Source organism: Aulonocara sp. 'chitande type north' Nkhata Bay, linkage group LG8 (assembly GCF_057382095.1).
Source record: "Aulonocara sp. 'chitande type north' Nkhata Bay isolate Kocher_YH1m ecotype deep benthic linkage group LG8, A_spYH_male_GT1.1, whole genome shotgun sequence".
NCBI lineage: Eukaryota > Metazoa > Chordata > Actinopteri > Cichliformes > Cichlidae > Aulonocara > Aulonocara sp. 'chitande type north' Nkhata Bay.
Window position 1 is genome coordinate 12,483,310 of NC_141351.1, and position 21,415 is coordinate 12,504,724.

At 45.0% G+C, this 21,415-nt stretch overlaps 1 protein-coding gene and 1 pseudogene across 1 annotated transcript in view; both read right to left on the minus strand.

The window, feature by feature from the left end:
* Positions 1 to 20,529, minus strand: part of LOC147323336 (uncharacterized) — a 40,793-nt gene extending 20,264 nt beyond the window's left edge. Inside the window, exon 1 of the mRNA XM_086304894.1 lies at positions 20,256 to 20,529. Within this exon, the coding sequence (XP_086161020.1) occupies positions 20,256 to 20,529 (274 nt within the window). The remainder of the gene's footprint in view (positions 1 to 20,255) is intronic.
* A 3-nt stretch (positions 20,530 to 20,532) lies between these two features.
* On the minus strand, positions 20,533 to 21,415 carry LOC147323337 (uncharacterized; annotated as a pseudogene).

Genomic DNA, 21,415 nt, shown 5'->3' on the forward strand with positions numbered 1-21,415 from the left:
GTGAAGTAGCTGGGGCGTCTGTTACTGCAGCAGTAGGATCTGGTGAAGTAGCTGGCGCGTCTGTTACTGCATTTGTCGGATCGGGTGAAGTAGCTGGGGGGTCTGTTACTGCAGCTGTAGGATCTGGTGAAGTAGCTGGGGCGTCTGTTACTGCAGCTGTAGGATCTGGTGAAGTAGCTGGGGCGTCTGTTACTGCAGCTGTAGGATCTGGTGAAGTAGCTGGGGCGTCTGTTACTGCAGCTGTAGGATCTGGTGAAGTAGCTGGGGCGTCTGTTACTGCAGCTGTAGCATCTGGTGAAGTAGCTGGGGCGCCTGTTACTGCAGCTGTAGGATCTGGTGAAGTAGCTGGGGCGTCTGTTACTGCAGCTGTAGGATCTGGTGAAGTAGCTGGGGCGTCTGTTACTGCAGCTGTAGGATCTGGTGAAGTAGATGGGGCCTCTGTTACTGCAGCTGTAGGATCTTGTGAAGTAGCTGGGGCGTCTGTTACTGCAGCTGTAGGATCTGGTGAAGTAGCTGGGGCGTCTGTTACTGCATTTGTAGGATCTGGTGAAGTAGCTTGGGCGTCTGTTACTGCATTTGTATGATCTGGTGAAGTAGCTTGGGCATCTGTTACTGCAGCTGTAGCATCTGGTGAAGTAGCTGGGGCGTCTGTTACTGCAGCTGTAGGATCTGGTGAAGTAGCTGGGGCGTCTGTTACTGCAGCTGTAGGATCTGGTGAAGTAGCTGGGGCGTCTGTTACTGCAGCTGTAGGATCTGGTGAAGTAGATGGGGCCTCTGTTACTGCAGCTGTAGGATCTTGTGAAGTAGCTGGGGCGTCTGTTACTGCAGCTGTAGGATCTGGTGAAGTAGCTGGGGCGTCTGTTACTGCATTTGTAGGATCTGGTGAAGTAGCTTGGGCGTCTGTTACTGCATTTGTAGGATCGGGTGAAGTAGCTGGGGCGTCTGTTACTGCAGCTGTAGGATCTGGTGAAGTAGCTTGGACATCTGTTACTGCAGCTGTAGGATCTGGTGAAGAAGCTGGGGCATCTGTTACTGCAGCTGTAGGATCTGGTGAAGTAGCTGGGGCGTCTGTTACTGCAGCTGTAGGATCTGGTGAAGTAGCTGGGGCGTCTGTTACTGCAGCTGTAGGATCTGGTGAAGTAGCTGGGGCGTCTGTTATTGCAGCTGTAGGGGCGTCTGTTACTGCATTTGTAGGATCGGGTGAAGTAGCTGGGGCGTCTGTTACTGCAGCAGTAGGATCTGGTGAAGTAGCTGGGGCGTCTGTTACTGCAGCTGTAGGATCTGGTGAAGTAGCTGGGGCGTCTGTTACTGCAGCTGTAGGATCTGGTGAAGTAGCTGGGGCATCAGTTACTGCAGCTGTAGGATCTGGTGAAGTAGCTTGGGCGTCTGTTACTGAAGCTGTAGGATCTGGTGAAGTAGCTTGGGCGTCTGTTACTGAAGCTGTAGGATCTGGTGAAGTAGCTGGGGCATCTGTTACTGCAGCTGTAGGGGCGTCTGTTACTGCAGCTGTAGGATCTGGTGAAGTAGCTGGGGCGTCTGTTACTGCAGCTGTAGGATCTGGTGAAGAAGCTGGGGCGTCTGTTACTGCAGCTGTAGGATGTGGTGAAGTAGCTATGGCATCCGTTACTGCAGGTGTAGGATCTGGTGAAGTAGCTTGGGCATCTGTTACTGCAGCTGTAGGATCTGGTGAAGAAGCTGGGGCGTCTGTTACTGCAGCTGTAGGATCTGGTGAAGAAGCTGGGGCGTCTGTTACTGCAGCTGTAGGATCTGGTGAAGAAGCTGGGGCATCTGTTACTGCAGCTGTAGGATCTGGTGAAGTAGCTGGGGCGTCTGTTACTGCATTTGTAGGATTGGGTGAAGTAACTGGGGCGTCTGTTACTGCAGCTGTAGGATCTGGTGAAGTAGCTGGGGCGTCTGTTACTGCAGCTGTAGAATCTGGTGAAGTAGCTTGGGCATCTGTTAGTGCAGCTGTAGGATCTGGTGAAGTAGCTGGGGCCTCTGTTACTGCAGCTGTAGGGGCGTCTGTTAATGCAGCTGTAGGATCTGGTGAAGTAGCTGGGGCGTCTGTTACTGCAGCTGTAGGATCTGGTGATGTAGCTGGGGCGTCAGTTACTGCAGCTGTAGGATCTGGTGATGTAGCTGGGGCGTCAGTTACTGCAGCTGTAGGATCGGGTGAAGTAGCTATGGCGTCTGTTACTGCAGCTGTAGGATCGGGTGATGTAGCTGGGGCGTCAGTTACTGCAGCTGTAGGATCTGGTGATGTAGCTGGGGCGTCAGTTACTGCAGCTGTAGGATCTGGTGATGTAGCTGGGGCGTCAGTTACTGCAGCTGTAGGATCGGGTGAAGTAGCTATGGCGTCTGTTACTGCAGCTGTAGGATCTGGTGAAGTAGCTATGGAGTCTGTTACTGCATTTGTAGGATCTGGTGAAGAAGCTGGGGCGTCTGTTACTGCAGCTGTAGGATCTGGTGAAGTAGCTGGGACGTCTGTTACTGCAGCTGTAGGATCTGGTGAAGTAGCTGGGGCCTCTGTTACTGCAGCTGTAGGATCTGTTGAAGTAGCTGGCGCGTCTGTTACTGCAGCTGTAGGATCAGGTGAAGTAGCTGGGGCGTCTGTTACGGCAGCTGTAGGATCTGGTGAAGTAGCTGGTGTGTCAGTTACTGCTGCTGTAGGATCTGGTGAAGTAGCTGGGGCGTCTGTTACTGCAGCTGTAGGATCTTGTGAAGTAGCTGGGACGTCTGTTACTGCAGCTGTAGGATCTGGTGAAGAAGCTGGGGCGTCTGTTACTGCAGCTGTAGGATGTGGTGAAGTAGCTATGGCATCCGTTACTGCAGCTGTAGGATCTGGTGAAGTAGCTTGGGCATCTGTTACTGCAGCTGTAGGATCTGGTGAAGAAGCTGGGGCGTCTGTTACTGCAGCTGTAGGATCTGGTGAAGTAGGTGGGACGTCTGTTACTGCAGCTGTAGGATCTGGTGAAGTAGCTGGGGCCTCTGTTACTGCAGCTGTAGGATCTGGTGAAGTAGCTGGGGCGTCTGTTACTGCAGCTGTAGGATCTGGTGAAGTAGCTGGGGCGTCTGTTACTGCAGGTGTAGGATCTGTTGAAGTAGCTGGGACGTCTGTTACTGCAGCTGTAGGATCTGGTGAAGTAGCTGGGGCGTCTGTTACTGCAGCTGTAGGATCTGGTGATGTAGATGGGGCCTCTGTTACTGCAGCTGTAGGATCTGGTGAAGTAGCTGGGGCGTCTGTTACTGTAGCTGTAGGATCTGGTGAAGTAGCTGGGGCGTCTGTTATTGCAGCTGTAGGGGCGTCTGTTACTGAAGCTGTAGGATCTGGTGAAGTAGCTGGGGCGTCTGTTATTGCAGCTGTAGGATCTGGTGAAGTAGCTGGGGCCTCTGTTACTGCAGGTGTAGGATCTGGTGATGTAGCTGGGGCGTCTGTTACTGCAGCTGTAGGATCTGGTGATGTAGCTGGGGCCTCTGTTACTGCAGCTGTAGGATCTGGTGAAGTAGCTGGGGCGTCTGTTACTGCAGCTGTAGGATCTGGTGAAGTAGCTGGGGCGTCAGTTACTGCAGCTGTAGGATCTGGTGAAGTTGCTTGGGCGTCTGTTACTGCATTTGTAGGATCGGGTGAAGTAGCTGGGGCGTCTGTTACTGCAGCTGTATGATCTGGTGAAGTAGCTGGGGCGTCTGTTACTGCAGCTGTAGGAGCTGGTGAAGAAGCCTGGGCGTCTGTTACTGAAGCTGTAGGATCTGGTGAAGTAGCTGGGGCGTCTGTTACTGCAGCTGTAGGATCTGGTGAAGTAGCTGGGGCGTCTGTTACTGCAGCAGTAGGATCTGGTGAAGTAGCTGGCGCGTCTGTTACTGCATTTGTCGGATCGGGTGAAGTAGCTGGGGGGTCTGTTACTGCAGCTGTAGGATCTGGTGAAGTAGCTGGGGTGTCTGTTACTGCAGCTGTAGGATCTGGTGAAGTAGCTGGGGCGTCTGTTACTGCAGCTGTAGGATCTGGTGAAGTAGCTGGGGCGTCTGTTACTGCAGCTGTAGGATCTGGTGAAGTAGCTGGGGCCTCTGTTACTGCAGCTGTAGGATCTGGTGAAGAAGCTGGGGCGTCTGTTACTGCACCTGTAGGATCTGGTGAAGCAGCTGGGGCGTCTGTTACTGCAGGTGTAGGATCAGATGTAAATGCAATTATTAGTATATGATAACGTGTAAGTGTTTAGATTCAGCTAATTCTCAAATTACATGTATCATTATAATGTATCATAGATAATGAGATAAGTGTTTATTGGGGTTTTTTGTTGTTGTTGTATTTTAAACCTATTTGGTGAAGCCGCAAGGTGCAAGTTATAAGTATTATTATAAACAAAAGCATAATAAAAAAAATAACCACAACCAAAAATATGTGTATATTTTAAATGAAATTTTATGAAGTTTTAAATCATTAATTAGTTTTACATCCAGCATATTTCATGTACCCAAAGGTAAAGAAGTCCCTACCAACAAATATTTTCAGATTGCTCTGGCACAGTATATACTGATTGAATAAAACAAAGCGAAGTCCAACTGTTCACTGTAAAAAGTCTTTGATTGTATGTTTTTTTTTCTGAGAAGCTGCAACCACACAATAGCCAATCCACTGGTTTCACACGAACTTGTGACTGTCACACTGTCTACACTGTGCAACGAACCTGCCTTGACACATTAAGTGTTTCATGGAAAAAGATTTTAAAAGTCAGTTTATTGAAGTATTTGTAATTAAGTATCAAATTAAAAGAATGACTTTTTTTTGTATTTGTAAATTGTAAAAACTAATAAAAATTAAATAATAAAAATCAAAACTAATTTTGTAATGAAGAAAAGAAAGTAAAAAAAAGCCCCAGGATTGACACAGATTCTGCACTGATACCATACAATTTGCTTAATTTAGCTTTCACACATAAAAAGAAGTAACCTGGCTGCAGAGTGCATTGGTAAGGGAATGTAGTGTAGCAACAGGGTCATAAGATAAGGTTAGACTTTTGACAGAAAGCACTAGTCAAATACTTAGATCTGCTTGTGCGTGTGATAAATGGTTGCAAGGGAAAACCTGAAGCAGGTGTGAAAGTTATACCTTTATTGTTAACACATAATACACGCTCATTTATTTTTCCCCCCAAAATAAATTATTTGATTATTAAAAAATAAAGTTTTTATGTCAAATAGCATTCTTTACTTTTAAGCCATTAAAATGTTTTTACTTTTTATGCTTAAAAAACGCCATCTGGTGGTGGGCCAGTGCGTGTGTGTGAGCGCGAGCGCGCCCCCGCGCTGTGCGAGCTTGTGCACGCGCCTGTGTCTGGGCCTGTGCTTGTCTGTGTGTGTGTGTGTGTGTGAAAATGTGTTAAACAAGAGTAAAAGTGCTTAGTTAAACTTGTGCTTTTGTAACGTTCAGTATGGCGAGACATACAGGTTGCATGCCTCGTTGCAAAACTTTATTTCAATTTTCAATCCGAAAAAGGAAAATGAGAATCAAAGTCTGAGTCGCAAAAAACTCTCGCGATCTCTCAAGCATAAGCTCACTGCGGCAGCAAAAACCCCTAGGTAAACAAGCAGGGAGACCTCCTGAAAAAACCCTCCGTTTTTCTCCAAAAACTTGATACTTGATTACTTGATAGGGACCCCTCTATTCCCAAAACTTATATTCAATAACAGGACAAAAACCCCTGAAAAAATCCTTAGTCTTTTTTCACAAATTCGGCTCCCACCCAATCCTTAGGCAATCAAGCAGGAAACCTCCTGAAAAAACCCTCCGTATTTTTATCCAAAACATGCGCAACAAAAAAACCCTAGAATAACTTGTTAGGGAACCCTCTATTCCCAAAACATATATTCGATAACAGGGCAAAAACTCCTGAAAAAATCCTTAGTCTTTTTTCTTCAAACCAGCCCTCTTACTAGCTCCGTCTCAAATTCAGCGCACAGCCTAAATTTTCCCTCGCTCCTACTCGCACCGAGCCGCAGCCAGCGCACAATTTTTTCCCTTGTTACTCTCGCTGTATCTGATCCTTAATGATTTGGGCTATTCGTTCAGACTTTGCGCCGGAGGCCAACTCCGCTTCCGAGGCATGCCTAACTTCGCCCCGCTGCCAATCACATAACAAAGGGGCGGCTCCCCTCGCACCCCGGTTAGCCAATCGGATACAGGTCCAATTTTTAGGACCTCATGCTGAGGTTAAGATTGGCACAGCGCTCCCAGAAGACGTCTGACTTCTATGGCGTTATTTTTGTGCCACTATTCTGAGCGCACGTAAAAAAGTTTGCAGGTGCAAGTGTTGTATTTTGAGGAGAAATTTGTTTTGAGCGAAGAAAAGCTGAATTTGAGTGAACAAAATTCATTCCTGCGTGCAAAAAATGTATTTCAGTGTTTGCTACTATCCACACACACACACAATAGCAGCCCCTTTCGCTCAGTTTTTGCATTGGTGCTCGCTCGCAATGTGATACTTGCGCTCTCAACATTTCTGCCTGTGCGCACTCAACTCCAGGCACGTGCAGAGGGGGGGGGGGCTAGAGGGGCTTGAGCACCCGCCCCTTTCCTGATGGGTGCCCAAAGTGCCCTTTTGTTGAGGCAACTTTTTTAAAAGAAAAATTTTTTTTTTTTTATGTGTGTGTGCGTGCGTGCGGAGTCCTGTCTGTGCCCCTCAACAATAATATTTAACTATTAATCACAGTTTTGCTAAATAAAAGGATCTGGCTTGCATCAGTCACATGATCACATTTAACCAATGATCGCCCTTGACGGCAGAACGCGCTGGTTACGAGCCAGGAACGAGCTCACAAAGAGCACGCGCATTTTTAGCGGTCCGGAGCTGTAGGAGAAACACAAATTAATTCAGAGACACAGACTGATGTGACAAAACCAGTAAGTAGGTCTACAGCGTAGTGTGTAGCACCCAGGAGTATTAGCTTATTACGTACACGTTGGTAAGTTGTCTTGTGGCAACTGACGAACTGAAACAAACGAGCGTGCTGTGTGTGCAACAGCGTGACAAACATTACCTGTCCTTTTATTAACTACACAAGTAGTGCTGGTGATAGCTGCTGGCTAACTGGGTAAGGCTGTAGCTCTGTCCACCGTTTTAGGGAACATATTTAGTTTTAAAGTATTTAGAAACATATTTAGTTTTAAAGTAAGTTTCCGGGCTTTTCTTGCCTTTCTGGAGGGACTATATTTCACTAAAAAACGATCTAATATGCATGTCCACATAATAATAATTTTAATTATAATATATTAAAAAACACACACTGTATTTTAAAGAACATACATTAAGAAGCAGATTATATTAGATTTATATTTTAAATAAGACAAAATTTGGATTTTACAGCAGTAAAATTATTGTATCTCTACAGTTTAAAAATGTAATAAGCTTTGCCCCTGCACAGAGTGGATAGTGAAACAAATGGAATCATCATAATGACATTATTTCATATTTATTTCTTCCTCCTCCTCATTGCTTTATTATTGTAGCTCTAGTAATAAATAATAATGTAAGGATTCTGGATCAGCACCATGATGCCCATAGTATATACAGTATTCTGAAGAAGGTCTAAAATGTCCCTGTGTGTGCTTGCATGTGTGTGTTTTATTTAGATGGATTTAAAAAAAAAATATTACTCATGATATAACATTGTCCAGACATGCCTGGTAAGGACATGAGGAGGAAACAGTAGGAGCTGTGTGAGGCTACTAAAGGCAGGGCTACAACATTTTTCTGTCATCATTTTATTATAGATTAAGTGCAAGAGTTGTTAGGTGTGGATAATTAGATTATAGTTTATTGCAATAGCAAGTTGTGCCTTGTTCTCACATAGCAAGTGGAGAGTGATATATGAAATGATGGAAGGAAGAAGAGAAGCAAAGAGTGAATCACAGGCAGAGCCTAAATTATTTCTCACAGTTTTTTGTTGCCTTATGGTTCCAAGCGCTGTCACCAATCTTTGGATTTTGTTATTTTCTCATGACACTTGTTTAATCAGCTACCATCTCTCCTATGGACTTTTTAATGTCTACAATCTCAGATCAACACAGCCCTGCCCTTCCCATGTTAGACTTTTGATGAATGTGTGTTGTTGTTATTCAGCCTGGTTCAATGTGCCCCTTTTTAACTTTGAGCACCCGCCCCTTTAAACCTCTCTGCACGGCCCTGCTCAACTCCTTCTCTACACCATTATATTTGTGCCACAAAACCAGCCAATCACAGACTTGGATGCAAAAAAATCTGATTGGCTGTTCTGGTCTCCAATCAGCTTGAAATGACGAAATGCAATAGGAACACAGAGTGGCGGAGTTTGAAATATTACTCTTTCTGGGTCACAAAATAAACTTTTAAGATATTTTCATGCAAGAATGGTGCTGTGTAAACTTCAAATATCTGCTCGATTCATCAAGACATCACATATTTGCATAAGTGCTCTAACGTTTTCAGAGATGCCTGTTACCCACCAGCTGACCGGGTGGTCACTTGGGTTAAACATAATATATAAGGCTGAACTGACAAAAAAATCACAGACCAGGTGTTATAGGAAAAACCATAAAGCCTTTGAACTAAAACAAACGCTGTTGTAACAGTGATGTACACTGTCTTGTTGATATATATGTATGATTTGTATCACCTTCATGTTTCCAAACCGATATCATGAGCAGCAGCTTTCACAGCTGTGGCTCCAGCAAACATCAGCTGATACTAGAAATTAATTTTAAATAAATTACAACAACAGCTTATCAAGCTTGAACGTGCTGCTGTTGTTGTTTTGCGCAATATCCGCTTGTTTCCTGTTTCTGGCGCAAAGTGGGAGATAAACAAACAAGAGAGACGATCAGCTGATCATTGATTAGTTTCATGATTGAAGTAGCAACAGGAGAGAGAGGGAGAGAGAATGAGGGGAGAAGCGGCAGCTGTGCAGCGTAAAGAAAAAATAACTCCAGCTTTGTGTCTTTTTTTCATTCTAGCTGAAGTACGGGACTAATCGCGTTCCTTTTCCCCTTAATACGGATGTATTGTATTTGGTCCAGCCCAGAGTTGATCATGACGAATTGGCTAATCCACCACCTTCCATTGTTTATACCGTTACAAAAACAAACAAACATAAAAATGAAAAATCACCATCGGCCCATCAGGCAAATGCCCGATATGCCCAATGGCCGGTTCCAGTCCAGCTGTGCGGTCAGCTGGTGGGTAACAGGCATCTCCAAAAACGTTAGAGCACTTATGGAAATATGTGATTTCTTGATGAACCGAGCAGGTATTCGAAGTTTACACAGCTACATTCTCGCATGAAAATATCTTAAAAGGGGTAGCGGTCACGTCCGGTTGGGGGCTCTGTTGGCTCTCAGGTGACTGTTTCCTCGCGGCTGCGTGCAGCGGGGCTAGGGGAGGGTCTGTGCTGACGGACGTGGGTTACTGACCTGGCAACCTGGCTGCCCCTGGGTGGGTCCGGGATGGGCGTGAGGTTCTGGGGGCGCTCCGTCTCTGGGCTGGGGCCCGGGCCGGGCCTCGGGGGCTTGGGTCCTGGTTGGTGTGTTGCCGGGGTTGTGGGCGGGTGGGTGCATGGGGGCCCGGCCCTGGAGCAGGGTGCCGCCGGTGCGTCGAGCCGCCTGGGGGGCTCTTCAACTGGTGGGGGGGATGGTCACATCTTGCAGGAGCTTTCTTCTCTTCAGGAACTCTCTGCAGGAGGGGGAGATACAGGAGAGGTGGAGGAAGATCTCAGCCTGGGCGTTTACCGTCTTATGTAGTCTGGAAGATGTGTGGATGGTGGGGTGGGTGCAGTTTTCTCTGTGGTGGGGTTGGGTGGACTGTCCAGGGCTCTGTGGAGCCGGAGGGCGCTACTGCACTGGGCCCCGGTCTGATGGGCCTGGGCCCCCCTTCCCTGGCGGGTCGCGAAGGGTGGGAGTGCCTACTGGGGTCAGCGGGGGAGCTGGCCCCAGGGAGGGGTTACCTGCCCCTCCCTTCCTTCCCTCCCCATCTCCAGCTGCCTCCCTCTTCCCGCTCCTCCACAACCACCCACACATGCAGGGCTTTGGAGTGGGGGTATGTCACCAGGGTGCAGAGGAGGCTACCCCCCCCCCCCCCCCCCCTGTCCCCTTCTGGCTGCCTCTGCCTCAATTTGATCCCACAACTTAGACATTCACATTATTCACACTCTCATTACACATACATATAGGATCTTGGGGGTGGGCACAATCACGGAGTCCAAATTACCATCAGGGTGTATACCTCACCCCTGACGTCGTTGCCCACCTCTCAATTTTAAATACACTTAGTCATTGAGGGCTAGCAGGAGGGACTATGCGCTTACCTGCTGCTCCTTGGCAGGTAGCTCCATGCCCTCCTGGGTTTTAATTGCACCTTAGAACACATATGCATCAACACTACAATGAGCGGGTGGAGGGAGGTTTGGAGTCTTCTCCCACCCCCATTCTCTGCGGCCTGCTGGAGCGGGAGGGCTAGTAGGAGGAGTTGGCCGTCCGACTGCGGTCTGGGGTGTGGGGCATCCCTGCTGCTGCGGAGTCGGGGCGGTCTGCCTCTCCCCACCGCAGGGAAAAGGGTAACACCACCTGGGTCTGGGTGCAATTCCCCCCTCCAGGGGCAAGGGTACCTAGACCCGGTTTGTAGAGTACGCTTGGGGAGTGTGATTGTGTGTACAGCGTCTCTTTATGTCTGTCTCCACGTTGGTTGAGTGTGGAGTGAGTGCATATGAGAGCATGAGGGTGGGAATGGATGTTTGTGTCTGTGTGTGCCTGTATGTCTGTGTCTATATGTCAGGTTGGGTATCAGACGCCACCTCTCTGGGGACACCTCAGGCCCTCCAAGGTTTGGAGGCCTATCTCCACCCACCACCACTTCCCCTGCCGGTGGCAGACTCCCTCAGGTGTCGGTGTGTTGGTGGTTCTTTGTGTCTGGGGGTGGGCGTCCGGGTACACACCGGCTCACTCCTTGGCGGCCGCTTGTCGGGGCCTGGGGCTCACTCGGGCCCCTTTGGAGGTGGGGTGCCCCCGGCCTCTCGGCCTGGGGCTCGGTCACTCAGGCACAGCTGGGGGCCGGCGGAGCTCACGGGCGCGTCACTGCAACTCCCCCTGACTTCTGCTCCGCGGCTGCTGGGCGAGCCCTCATCTGGGACTCTCCTCAGCTCTTACTGGAACAGTGGCGCGGCTGCCCCTCTGTTGGTCTTCCATGGTCTCTTGTGTTCTGGGGGCCTCTGGATGTCTGGAGTTTTGATCTCCTCCATACCCGCTTCACACCCTGGAGGACGGGGCTGTGGCCCCCCCACACTCCCTAGCAGATCATTACATGGAGAAACCTTTGGAATGCAAGCATGCTGATCCACACAGGTATGCACACATGGGTATTCACAGACGCGGACTAAAGCTTTCTTGGCTGCTGCCTCAAAGCACACTGTGCGCTGTCTATCTTGCGTGCTGCACAATATCGTTTATTATTTAGTAAATATTGATATCTATGACTAGCTAGTTTATTGTGATGGTGCTTTGTTTTCTCTATTATTATGTTGCTCTTTGTTGTTTGCTGTCTCCTCTGTTTGTTTTTTTTGTTTGTTTTTTTTTTTCTCCATACAGGTGACCCAGGAGTTCTTTTTTTTTTCTCTCTCTTCCCCCCCCCTTCTCACCGTCTCTTCTCCCCTTTGGTTTTCTTTCTTTCTCTCCCCCTCTTTCTCTCATTCATTCCCCCTGTCCTATTTATTAAAAAAAAAAAAAAAAAAAAAAGACAAAGGATGAACTGAAGCTCTGCCATCACGTAATGTCGCATACTGCTGTTTCTGATGTCATTTTAAAAAAAAGAAAAAAAAAAAAAAGAAAATATCTTAAAAGTTTATTTTGTGACCCAGAAAGAGTAATATTTCAAACTCCGCCACTCTGTGTTCCTCCGCCACTGCCTCGATTGAGTTTTGGATGAAATAGATTCTGGGATATTGCATATCGTCATTTCGAGCTGATTGGAGACCAGAACAGCCAATCAGATTTTTTTGCATCCAAGTCTGTGATTGGTTGGTTTTGTGCCACAAATATAACGGTGTAGAGAAAGAGTTGAGCGCGCACAGCAGAAATGTTGAGAGCGCGAGCAACACATTGCGAGTGAGCGCCAATGCAAAAACTGAGCGAGAGGGGCTTCTATTGTGTGTGTGTATGGATAATAGCAAACACTGAAATACATTTTTTGCACGCAGGAATGAATTTTGTTCACTCAAATTCAGCTTTTCTTCGCTCAAAACAAATTTCTCCACAAAATACAACACTTGCACCTGCAAACTTGTTTTTTTACTTGCGATCAGAATAGTGGCAAAAAAAATAACTCCATAGAAGTCAGGCGTCTTCTGGGAGCGCTGTGCCAGTCTTAACCTCAGCAGCAGATCATAAAAATGGGACCTGTATCCGATTGGCTAACTGGGGTGCGATCAGATACAGCGAGAGTAACAAGGGAAAAAATTGCGCGCTGGCTGCGGCTCGGTGCGAGTAGGAGCGAGGGAAAACTTAGGCTGTGCGCTGAATTTGAGACGGAGCTAGTAAGAGGGCTGGTTTGAAGAAAAAAGACTAAGGATTTTTTCAGGAGTTTTTGCCCCTGTTATCTTTTTTTTTTTTTTTGCTTGTCCCGTTCGGCTCTTTTGCCATCAGAATTATTGTCTAAAGGTGAAGAAAGATGCCCAACAGATTTACTTTACCAAATTGACCATCCCAGCCTTGCCGTAATGGTCCATTTGATTCACCCTTTTATTGTTTATTTTACTTTCTCTTGCTGAATACGGGACAGACTTGACTGGGGGAAAGAAGGGGAGAAAGAAAGAGGGAAAGAAAAACAGCTGAGAAGAGGGATGGGGGAGAAGGGCAAAAAACAAAAACCAACAGAATGAGCAGAGAAAAAAATGCATATATCGATCACCTTGATCACCTGTTGAGAAACAAAAAAGAAAACAAGCAGAAGAAAACAAGAGTAATAGAATAAACAACATCACAATGATATATGGGAATATGACAGTAAATACTAAATATTAAACATTATTGTGCAGCACATAAGATCAACAGAACACAGTGTGCTTTGAGGTAGGAGCCAAAAAGGGTGTAGTTTGTGGGTGTGATCACCCGTGTGTACACCTGTGAGCATGGACACGCTTGTTTTTTTTAAAAGGTTCCTTCATGTAATGATCTGCTAGAGGGTGTGGGGAGCCACAGCCCCGTCCTCCAGGGCATGAAGCAGGTATGGAGGAGATGAAAACTCCAGACATCCAGAGGCCCCCAGAACACAAGAGACCAAGGAAGACCAACAGAGGGGCAGCCGTGCCACTGTCCCGGAAAGAGCTGAGGAGAGTCCCAGATGAGGGGTCACTCAGCAGCCGCGGAGCAGAAGCCAGGGGAGGTTGCAGTGACGCGCCCGTGAGCTCCGCCGGCAGCCAGCTGTGCCTGAGTGACCGAGCCCCAGGCCGAGAGGCTGGGGGCACCCCACCTCCGAAGTGGCCCGAGCGAGCTCCAGGCTCCAGGCCCTGATAAGCAGCCGCCAAGGAGTAAGCCGGTGTGTACCTGGACGCCCACCCCCGGACACAAAGAACCACCAACACACCGATGTCTGAGGGAGTCCGCCACCGGCAGGGGAAGTGGTGGTAGGGGGAGATAGGCCTCCAAATCTTGGAGGGCCTGAGATGTCCCCAGAGAGGTGGCGTCTGATACCCAACCTGATATATAGACATAGACATACAGGCACACACAGATACAAACATCCATTCCCACCCTCATGCTCTCATACGCACTTACTCCACACTCAACCAACGTGGAGACAGACATAAAGAGACGCTGTACACACAATCACACTGTACACACAACCATACTCCGCGACCCGCCAGGCAAAGGGGGCCCAGGCCCATCCAGACCAGGGCCCAGTGCAGTAGCGCCGCCCGGCCCCACAGAGCCTGGGACAGTCCACCCAACCCCACCACAGAGAAAACTGCACCCACCCCACAATCCACTCATCTTCCAGACTACATAAGACAATAGACGCCCAGGCTGAGATCTTCCTCCACCTCTCCTGTATCTCCCCCTCCTGCAGAGAGAGTTCCTGAAGAGAGGAAAGCTCCTGCAAGATGTGACAACCTCCCCCACCAGTTGAAGAGCCCCCCAGGTGGCTCAACGCACCGGCGGCACCCTGCGCCAGGGCTGGGCCCCCATGCACCCACCCGCCCACAACCCCGGCAACACACCAACCAGGACCCAAGCCCCCGAGGCCCGGCCAGGGCCCCAGCCCAGAGACGGAGCGCCCCCAGAACCTCACGCCCATCCCGGACCCACCCAGGGGCAGCCAGCCAGTCAGTAACCCACGTCCGTCAGCACAGACCCTCCCCTAGCCCCGCTGCACGCAGCCACGAGGAAACCGTCACCTAAGAGCCAACAGAGCCCCTAATTGGCCATGACCGCTACCCCGGGTTGAGCCCCCCAAGGAAGATGCCTCCGGGGAACCCCAAGACGCCCTAAGCCTGTCCCTACTCCCACACCAATCACAACAGTGAAGGCGGGACCAAACTATGACCCCCCACCCCCACTAGGTGATGGAGCTGATCAAAGGAGCCCAGAGCAATTGATCTGATGTGGTGGCAGAGGCTGTATCAAGACTAATGTAATCTAATAGATAATTTCTATATTGGTTAGAATTAAGATTATTTTTTATTTTTCCAGTTCATGAGGACTGTTTTCTTGGCTATGCATAGGGCAGTGAAAACCATATGGGCTATATTCTTTTCTGAAGTGACATTATCTAAGCTGCCCAACAAACACACTAAGGGGGAAGTTGAAATGTTACATTTCAGACACTTTGATAAGTCTTCACATATCTCGCGCCAAAACTTCTGAACTGGTGGACAGAACCAAAGAGCGTGGATATAATTGTCCGGTGAATTGGTTTGGCAGTGTGAGCAGTTGTTGGTAGACGTAAAGCCCATCTTGAACATCCGATGACCTGTATAGTGCACTCTATGTAATATTTTGTATTGAATTAATTGAAGACTGGGATTTCTAATTAGATGAAAGGTTTTTAAGCAAATCTGAGACCAGAAGTTTTGGTCTAAGTTAACTGATAAATCCGCTTCCCATTTTGCAATAGGAAGTGATATTGATTCATCTGTTTTAGAAAGCGTTCTGTATATTTTGGATAGTAATTTGGGGGTTTTAAGAGTAAGAAATTGAACCACACTTGGTGGTGTTTGTAGTTCAACTTGACCCGGTTTAAATTTCTTTTTTACTATGGATTTAATTTGTTGATATTCTAAAAATCTTTTCTTGTTGATCCCATATTGTGTAACTAGTCTATCAAATAAAATAAATTCTGTTCCTTCTAGTATATGTTCTAAATATTTGATTCCTTTACCACTCCAATCTGAAAAGTTTATCATATTATTGTTTTGTAATATGTCAGGGTTGTTCCAGATAGGTGTACGTTTGCATGGGATTAATGAAGACTTTTCCCCTGTTATCGAATATAAGTTTTGGGAATAGAGGGTTCCCTAACAAGTTATTCTAGGGTTTTTTTGTTGCACGTGTTTTGGATAAAAATACAGAGGGTTTTTTCAGGAGGTTTCCTGCTTGATTGCCTAAGGGTTGGGTGGGAGCCGCAGGGCGCTGAATTTGTGAAAAAATACTAAGGATTTTTTCAGGGGTTTTTGCCCTGTTATTGAATATACGTTTTGGGAATAGAGGGGTCCCTATCAAGTAATTCTAGGGGGATTTGTTGTGCATTTTTGGAGAAAGACAGAGGGTTTTTTTCAGGAGGTCTCCCTGCTTGTTTGCCTAGGGGTTTTTGCTGGAAGCCACAGTGAGCTTATGCTTGGGGGATTGCGAGAGTTTTTTGCATCTCAGACTTTGATTCTCATTTTCCTTTTTTGGATTAAACAAATGCAAATAAATTGAAATAAAGTTTTCCAACGAGGCATGCAACCTGTATGTCTCGCCATACTGAAAGTTACAAAAGCACAAGTTTAACTAAGCACTTTTGCTCTGGTTTAACACATTTTCACACACACACACACACACACACACACACACACACAGACGAGTACGGGCCCAGACACAGGCACGGGGGTGCGCGCGCACACACGCACTGACCCACCACCAGATGGCGTTTTTTAAGCATAAAAAATAAAAACTTTTTAATTAAAAATAAACTTGATAAAAATAAAGAATGCTATTTGATATAAAAACTTTATTTTTTAATAATCAAATAATTTATTTTGGGCGGGAAAAATTAATGAGCTATGAACTAGCATATTTTGATGAATATCATAATTCTATGGCTACCATATGTTTTATTACTTCCTTTATTGGGGCCACAAATCACTCTGTTTGACATAAGGGGTATAATATCCCTCCTGACATTTAACGCACATCACTGGTAGCTTTCCATTTTTCTACTACAAATATAATAGTGGTTTAGGAATGAGTACAAATATAAAATCTTAACCTAAATAATGGTTTTATCACTATTTATGAAAAGCATTTAAAGACTTGACCTGTGTTAAACAGTTTAGCTGTAATTGCAGCTCAATCTGATTCACATAAAAAACACAAGTTGAAAATGTGTGGTTTTAAAGTTTATGCAATAGGAACAGACTACTTACCCAAAAGGGCTACAAGTATCCAAAGGATAGACAGGCGTATGAATTTTTGAGCCATTGGAAAAAAAAAAAAAAAAATCACCGTAAACACAGAAAAGACGTCCAATGAAGGTTAGGAGTGCTCAAGTCCTTAGTTCTCAAAATCTTTGTACGGTTAGAATTCAATTGCCCTTCACAGGCAGTTTTAATCGTTAGCCTCTTTTGGACAGTGCTAAAGTACAGGTCCCACCCAAAGAAGATAACCTAAGGGTTCACTTTTCAAGCCATTTATCTATTTATCAATTTTCCATGACATAGAGTATTTCAGTTATCATTTAAAAGTTGGTAAAAAAAAAAAATGTGTCAATGATCTAATGCAATATGAAAACCATCCCAAGCCTTTATATTTACATTTCAAGAAGAAGGAAATTACCATTAACCACTCTTTTCTTGTTTAGCCGCACATTTTTACATGTTGATTTTTTTAAGTCTCTTTACTTTGCATAGTTCTCTGAAGTAAGAGTGTGTTTAAGTAATGTTCTTTAAATCTAAGGCTTACTTGAAATTGCATGGTTCCTTCTATGGTTAGGCCATATATAACTATAAATTAAACCTTTCCTCATTCTAACTTAAAAATCCCTTCTCAAAACTATACATGATCTAGATTCATTAATCACTAGTCGGGTAAGGAATATGTGTATATCAAATTATATCGAAACTCTAATCCCAGAACTGAAATGTGGAAAATCTACTTAATAAATAAAGAGGGAGCTTTAGAAGTTATTACAATTGTACACGGTAAAACACATCACACTAACTATAAGGGATGTCACATTGTTCAACTGTACATGGCCAATAAAACAGGGTGGGGAGAAAGATAACATGAACTTTGATTTGTAGACATCACAAGATATGTGATAAGATGATCTATGTGCAAACAGCTGAGAAAATAGAAAAAACTATTTTAAAAAGACTTTTAAAAAGTTTTCCCATTAAGATCCAAAGTACCTTAAGTTGACCTTTATCACAACTGCAAATCTGAATCAAGTTGTGTACACCACTTCACCATTACCATGAATGTCAATGCTAAAACATAGCCTAAAGATAAAAATACATAGTACTGTGCAAAAATCTTGAGCCAGTCCTCATTTCGTTATATTAAAGAAAATTTGGAAATAGCTGCAGTCATTTTCTGAAACGTGCAAACATACATGGAAATTAAGCATAGAAGCCAAAAATAGCTTCAACAATACCTTCAAGCATGAAAGTCAATATTTGGCACAACCACCTTTATTCTTCTACAATACCTGTATTAGAACAACAAACAAAAACTATTATCAAAGTACATGAAACGCTTTCCCAAGATTAGCAACAGATTGTGATTATGTGCTGGCTATAACAGCTCTGGATGGTGAGCAGTTAGAGCCTGTGGTGAGACTCGATGCGCTTGGTACTCCTGATACTAGTGGTGTGCGATACTGCATATTTTGGTATCGATCCGATACCAAGTAAATTCGGGCCAGTATCGCCAATACCAATACTGATACGATAATTTTCAATAAATAAGGTGGATGCCTCATTGAATTGCTAAATCGCAATTAATTTTCATGACCTTAAGTGTCTTTTGTGATGTTTCCTTTGGTATTATTAATTAGTTAAAACCCAGGACATAATTAGGAGAAATAATTTGTCTGTATTTGGGAAAATCAGTAAAGATATTGCAATAAAAACACAGAACTTCTTGAAAACAGTTGACTACTGTTTTGTAGGCATCCAAAGTTTAAATAAACACATCTCCCAAAGCCTCGTCAGGTAAGTTGTAATACAGTTTTGTAGTAAAGATAAGGTAGATCTTTAGAGTTATAATACAATTTTAAAACTAAGGATATTTCATCTCTATTTTTTACATTTTAGTTAGTTTTCCAAGTTCACCAAAGTGTTTTAGTTTCTTTGTTTTTTCAAAAGTCTAATTTTTCTTTTTAATTCAGTTGATTAAAATGGTTTTTTTTTTTACGTGTTATAATTATTGTAAACTAGAATGATCTTGGTAAATTCTAACTATTGTACATTAGTCCTGGCATCCTCTTTATGTGCAGAAGACCTTTTCAGTCCAGTTCTTTTGTAATTTGTCAAACAGTAAATGGATCAGCTGACGAGCCAGGTGAATCACTCAGATCTTGAGTAATGTCTTTCCTGGATTTTTTCCCTACTTCTTAAGGACATGATATTCAGGTACTATTCATCTGCAGTATTTTTTCTCTCTCGTTTATTATCCATGTGACCAGTTTCCTTCGATTTTTTTTAGAACATACTGTACACCATATTGAGATACAGTGGTGTGAAAAGTGTTTGCCTCATTTCCTAGTCTTCTGTATGTTCGTCACACTTAAATGTTTCAGATCATTAAGCAAATTAAAATATTAGACAAAGATAACACACATAAACACGAAATGCAGTTTTTCTAAATGAAGATCTTTATGATTAAGGGGAAAGAAAACCAAATCCAAACCTACAGTGCCTTGTATGAAAAAGTGATTGCCCCCTAAACATAATGACTGGTTACGCCATTCTTAGCAGCCACAACTGCAATCAAGCCTTTGCGATAACTGGCAATGAGTCTTTTACAGTGCTGTGGAGGAATTTTGGCCCACTTATCTTATCTTTGCAGAATTGTTGTAATTCAGCCACACCGGAGCGTTTTTGACCATGAATCGCCTTTTTAACGTCAGGCTACAACATCTCAATCAGATTCAGATTGAATCAGATCAGGTCAATTGAGCTATTTGTATATATTAGAGCTATTTCTTATATTTTGTGAACTTTCTAATTGTCAAGAGATGTATTCTAAAGACACTTCTTCAGCTGAGAGTCCGAGAGTGGAGACACACACACACTGCAGATTTTACTTGCAAGGGCGGTCACAGAGCGCTCACGCAAGAGTGGGGGCCCTGTGATGTGCGCTCTGAGATAGCTCCTGTCTTTATTATATATACAAGGGTAATACAATAGTGAATACGTCTGTTCGTAGACAGAGGAATGTTGATGCGTATGTAGGTGTATGTGTGAGATTCTGTAAGAAGCAGCCCCTCTTCTTGTTAGGGAGTGAAGATAAGAGTGTTCAGGTCTCCTCTTCCTGGTAGGGAGTGAAACTGCTTGTCCAGCTCTTATTATCGCTGTGGGAAGAAACTTATAAAAGAGAACAGAACAAGTCTTGTAGTGAACAACAGTCTAAGTCATCAAAAGGTCATCATGCAGTATTCTATCATATGCAAACGTATATCATTAAAAGTTTATACTGACTACTAAGTACAATTTTCTAATGACATTCCCTCCTGTTTGTCACGTATAACTTTTGAGTGAGATATCAGTATGTAACATCTTGTTGTACATTTTCTGTCACATCATCATTAATCACACAAAGTCTTCATGTTCCAACAGGTCGGGGTCATCGTCATCATCATCATTTGTCACGGCTATGTATGCAGCAACAGTGGAAATAATTATGCGGTTAATCATGAGTTTTAGACATGGCAGTATACATGTTACAAAAACACAAAATAAAAGTAAAAATACTCCAACTCCAATGAGTAGTCTTAGCACCTGTAGCCAGGAACCAGTGTAAAGCCAAGAAAACCGGTCACTTGTATCGCTTACATAGTCCTGATTTTGGGCCTGTTGGATCTGTCTCAAGGCGTTCAGGGCGTCAGTCATGTTTGATGAGTGTACATTGTCTGGTATGTAAGTGCAGCAGGTGTTGTTGAAGAGGACGCAAAGTCCCCCTTTCTCTGCTAGTATCATGTCCAGAGCTACTGCGATCCGTAATGGATCAATTTCCTGGTTCTGTTGTTTGTTGATCTTGCACGAAGCATCCAGGAAAAGTCCAAAACGGTAGTCCAGAGTTTCAATCCTCAGCATGTTTTATCCGGTTCCCACCCAGGGGAACAATGTATGGAGTACTTTCTGTCCGGTAGTCCACATTTTGAATTCCTTGGGTACATCGCTCCCCCATATTGGGTCATGTGGCTGAATTTTGGGGATCTTCTTTTCCAGCGTACTGTAGAAGTGGTGTTTACTGCGTTCATCCTGAAAGTGTGGTCTGACAGGAATATGGGAGCACATGTTCCTGTCCAGCCTGGGGGCAGTATGAAATACGCCCGTTGTCCACATAGCCAGGCCATTCCTTGCACCCAGTACGTGCCATTAGATGGTCCAGTCGTGTTCACAGGGGCACCTTCTCCTCCTCCAGCGGTCCGGTTGCAGTTAGTGGTGTTTCCAAGCAGCCTGTTACCTTTGTTTTGTTTATAGCACATGGAGTGGTTCTTCCCTGGGGTTTGGTCCAAGAACACTGGGAAATGGATGGATGTATACCGGTTTGTCACATTGAAGTTGATCCAGAAAAGTTGATCACATGCTCCTTTATCAAGTCCAACGTCTTCAGTGGTGATTTTCTTGTATTGTAACCCTCCTAGAAGGTTGACGTGAAGTGTGTAAATAATAGATGGGTTTGTCGCGTCGATGGTGATTTGGCTGTGTTGGAATCCAACCTGCACCCCCACCTTTGTTGGAAGCAGAAAAACAGGGAGCCAAGGTCATAAGTCAGGCTCACTGAGAGTTAGAAAGAATGTGAATGCTTAGTTTGTGGCTGTGGCACATTTTGTATGGCTTCTTTTCTCTTGTTTAGTAGCTTTCTGCCTTCACCTGAGAGGGTGTGCCCTAAGTGTGTGACTTCAGGTCTCCATAATTGGAGTTTATTTAAAGATACCTTGTGGCCTTGCTCAGCCAAGTGACGTAACACAGCCAT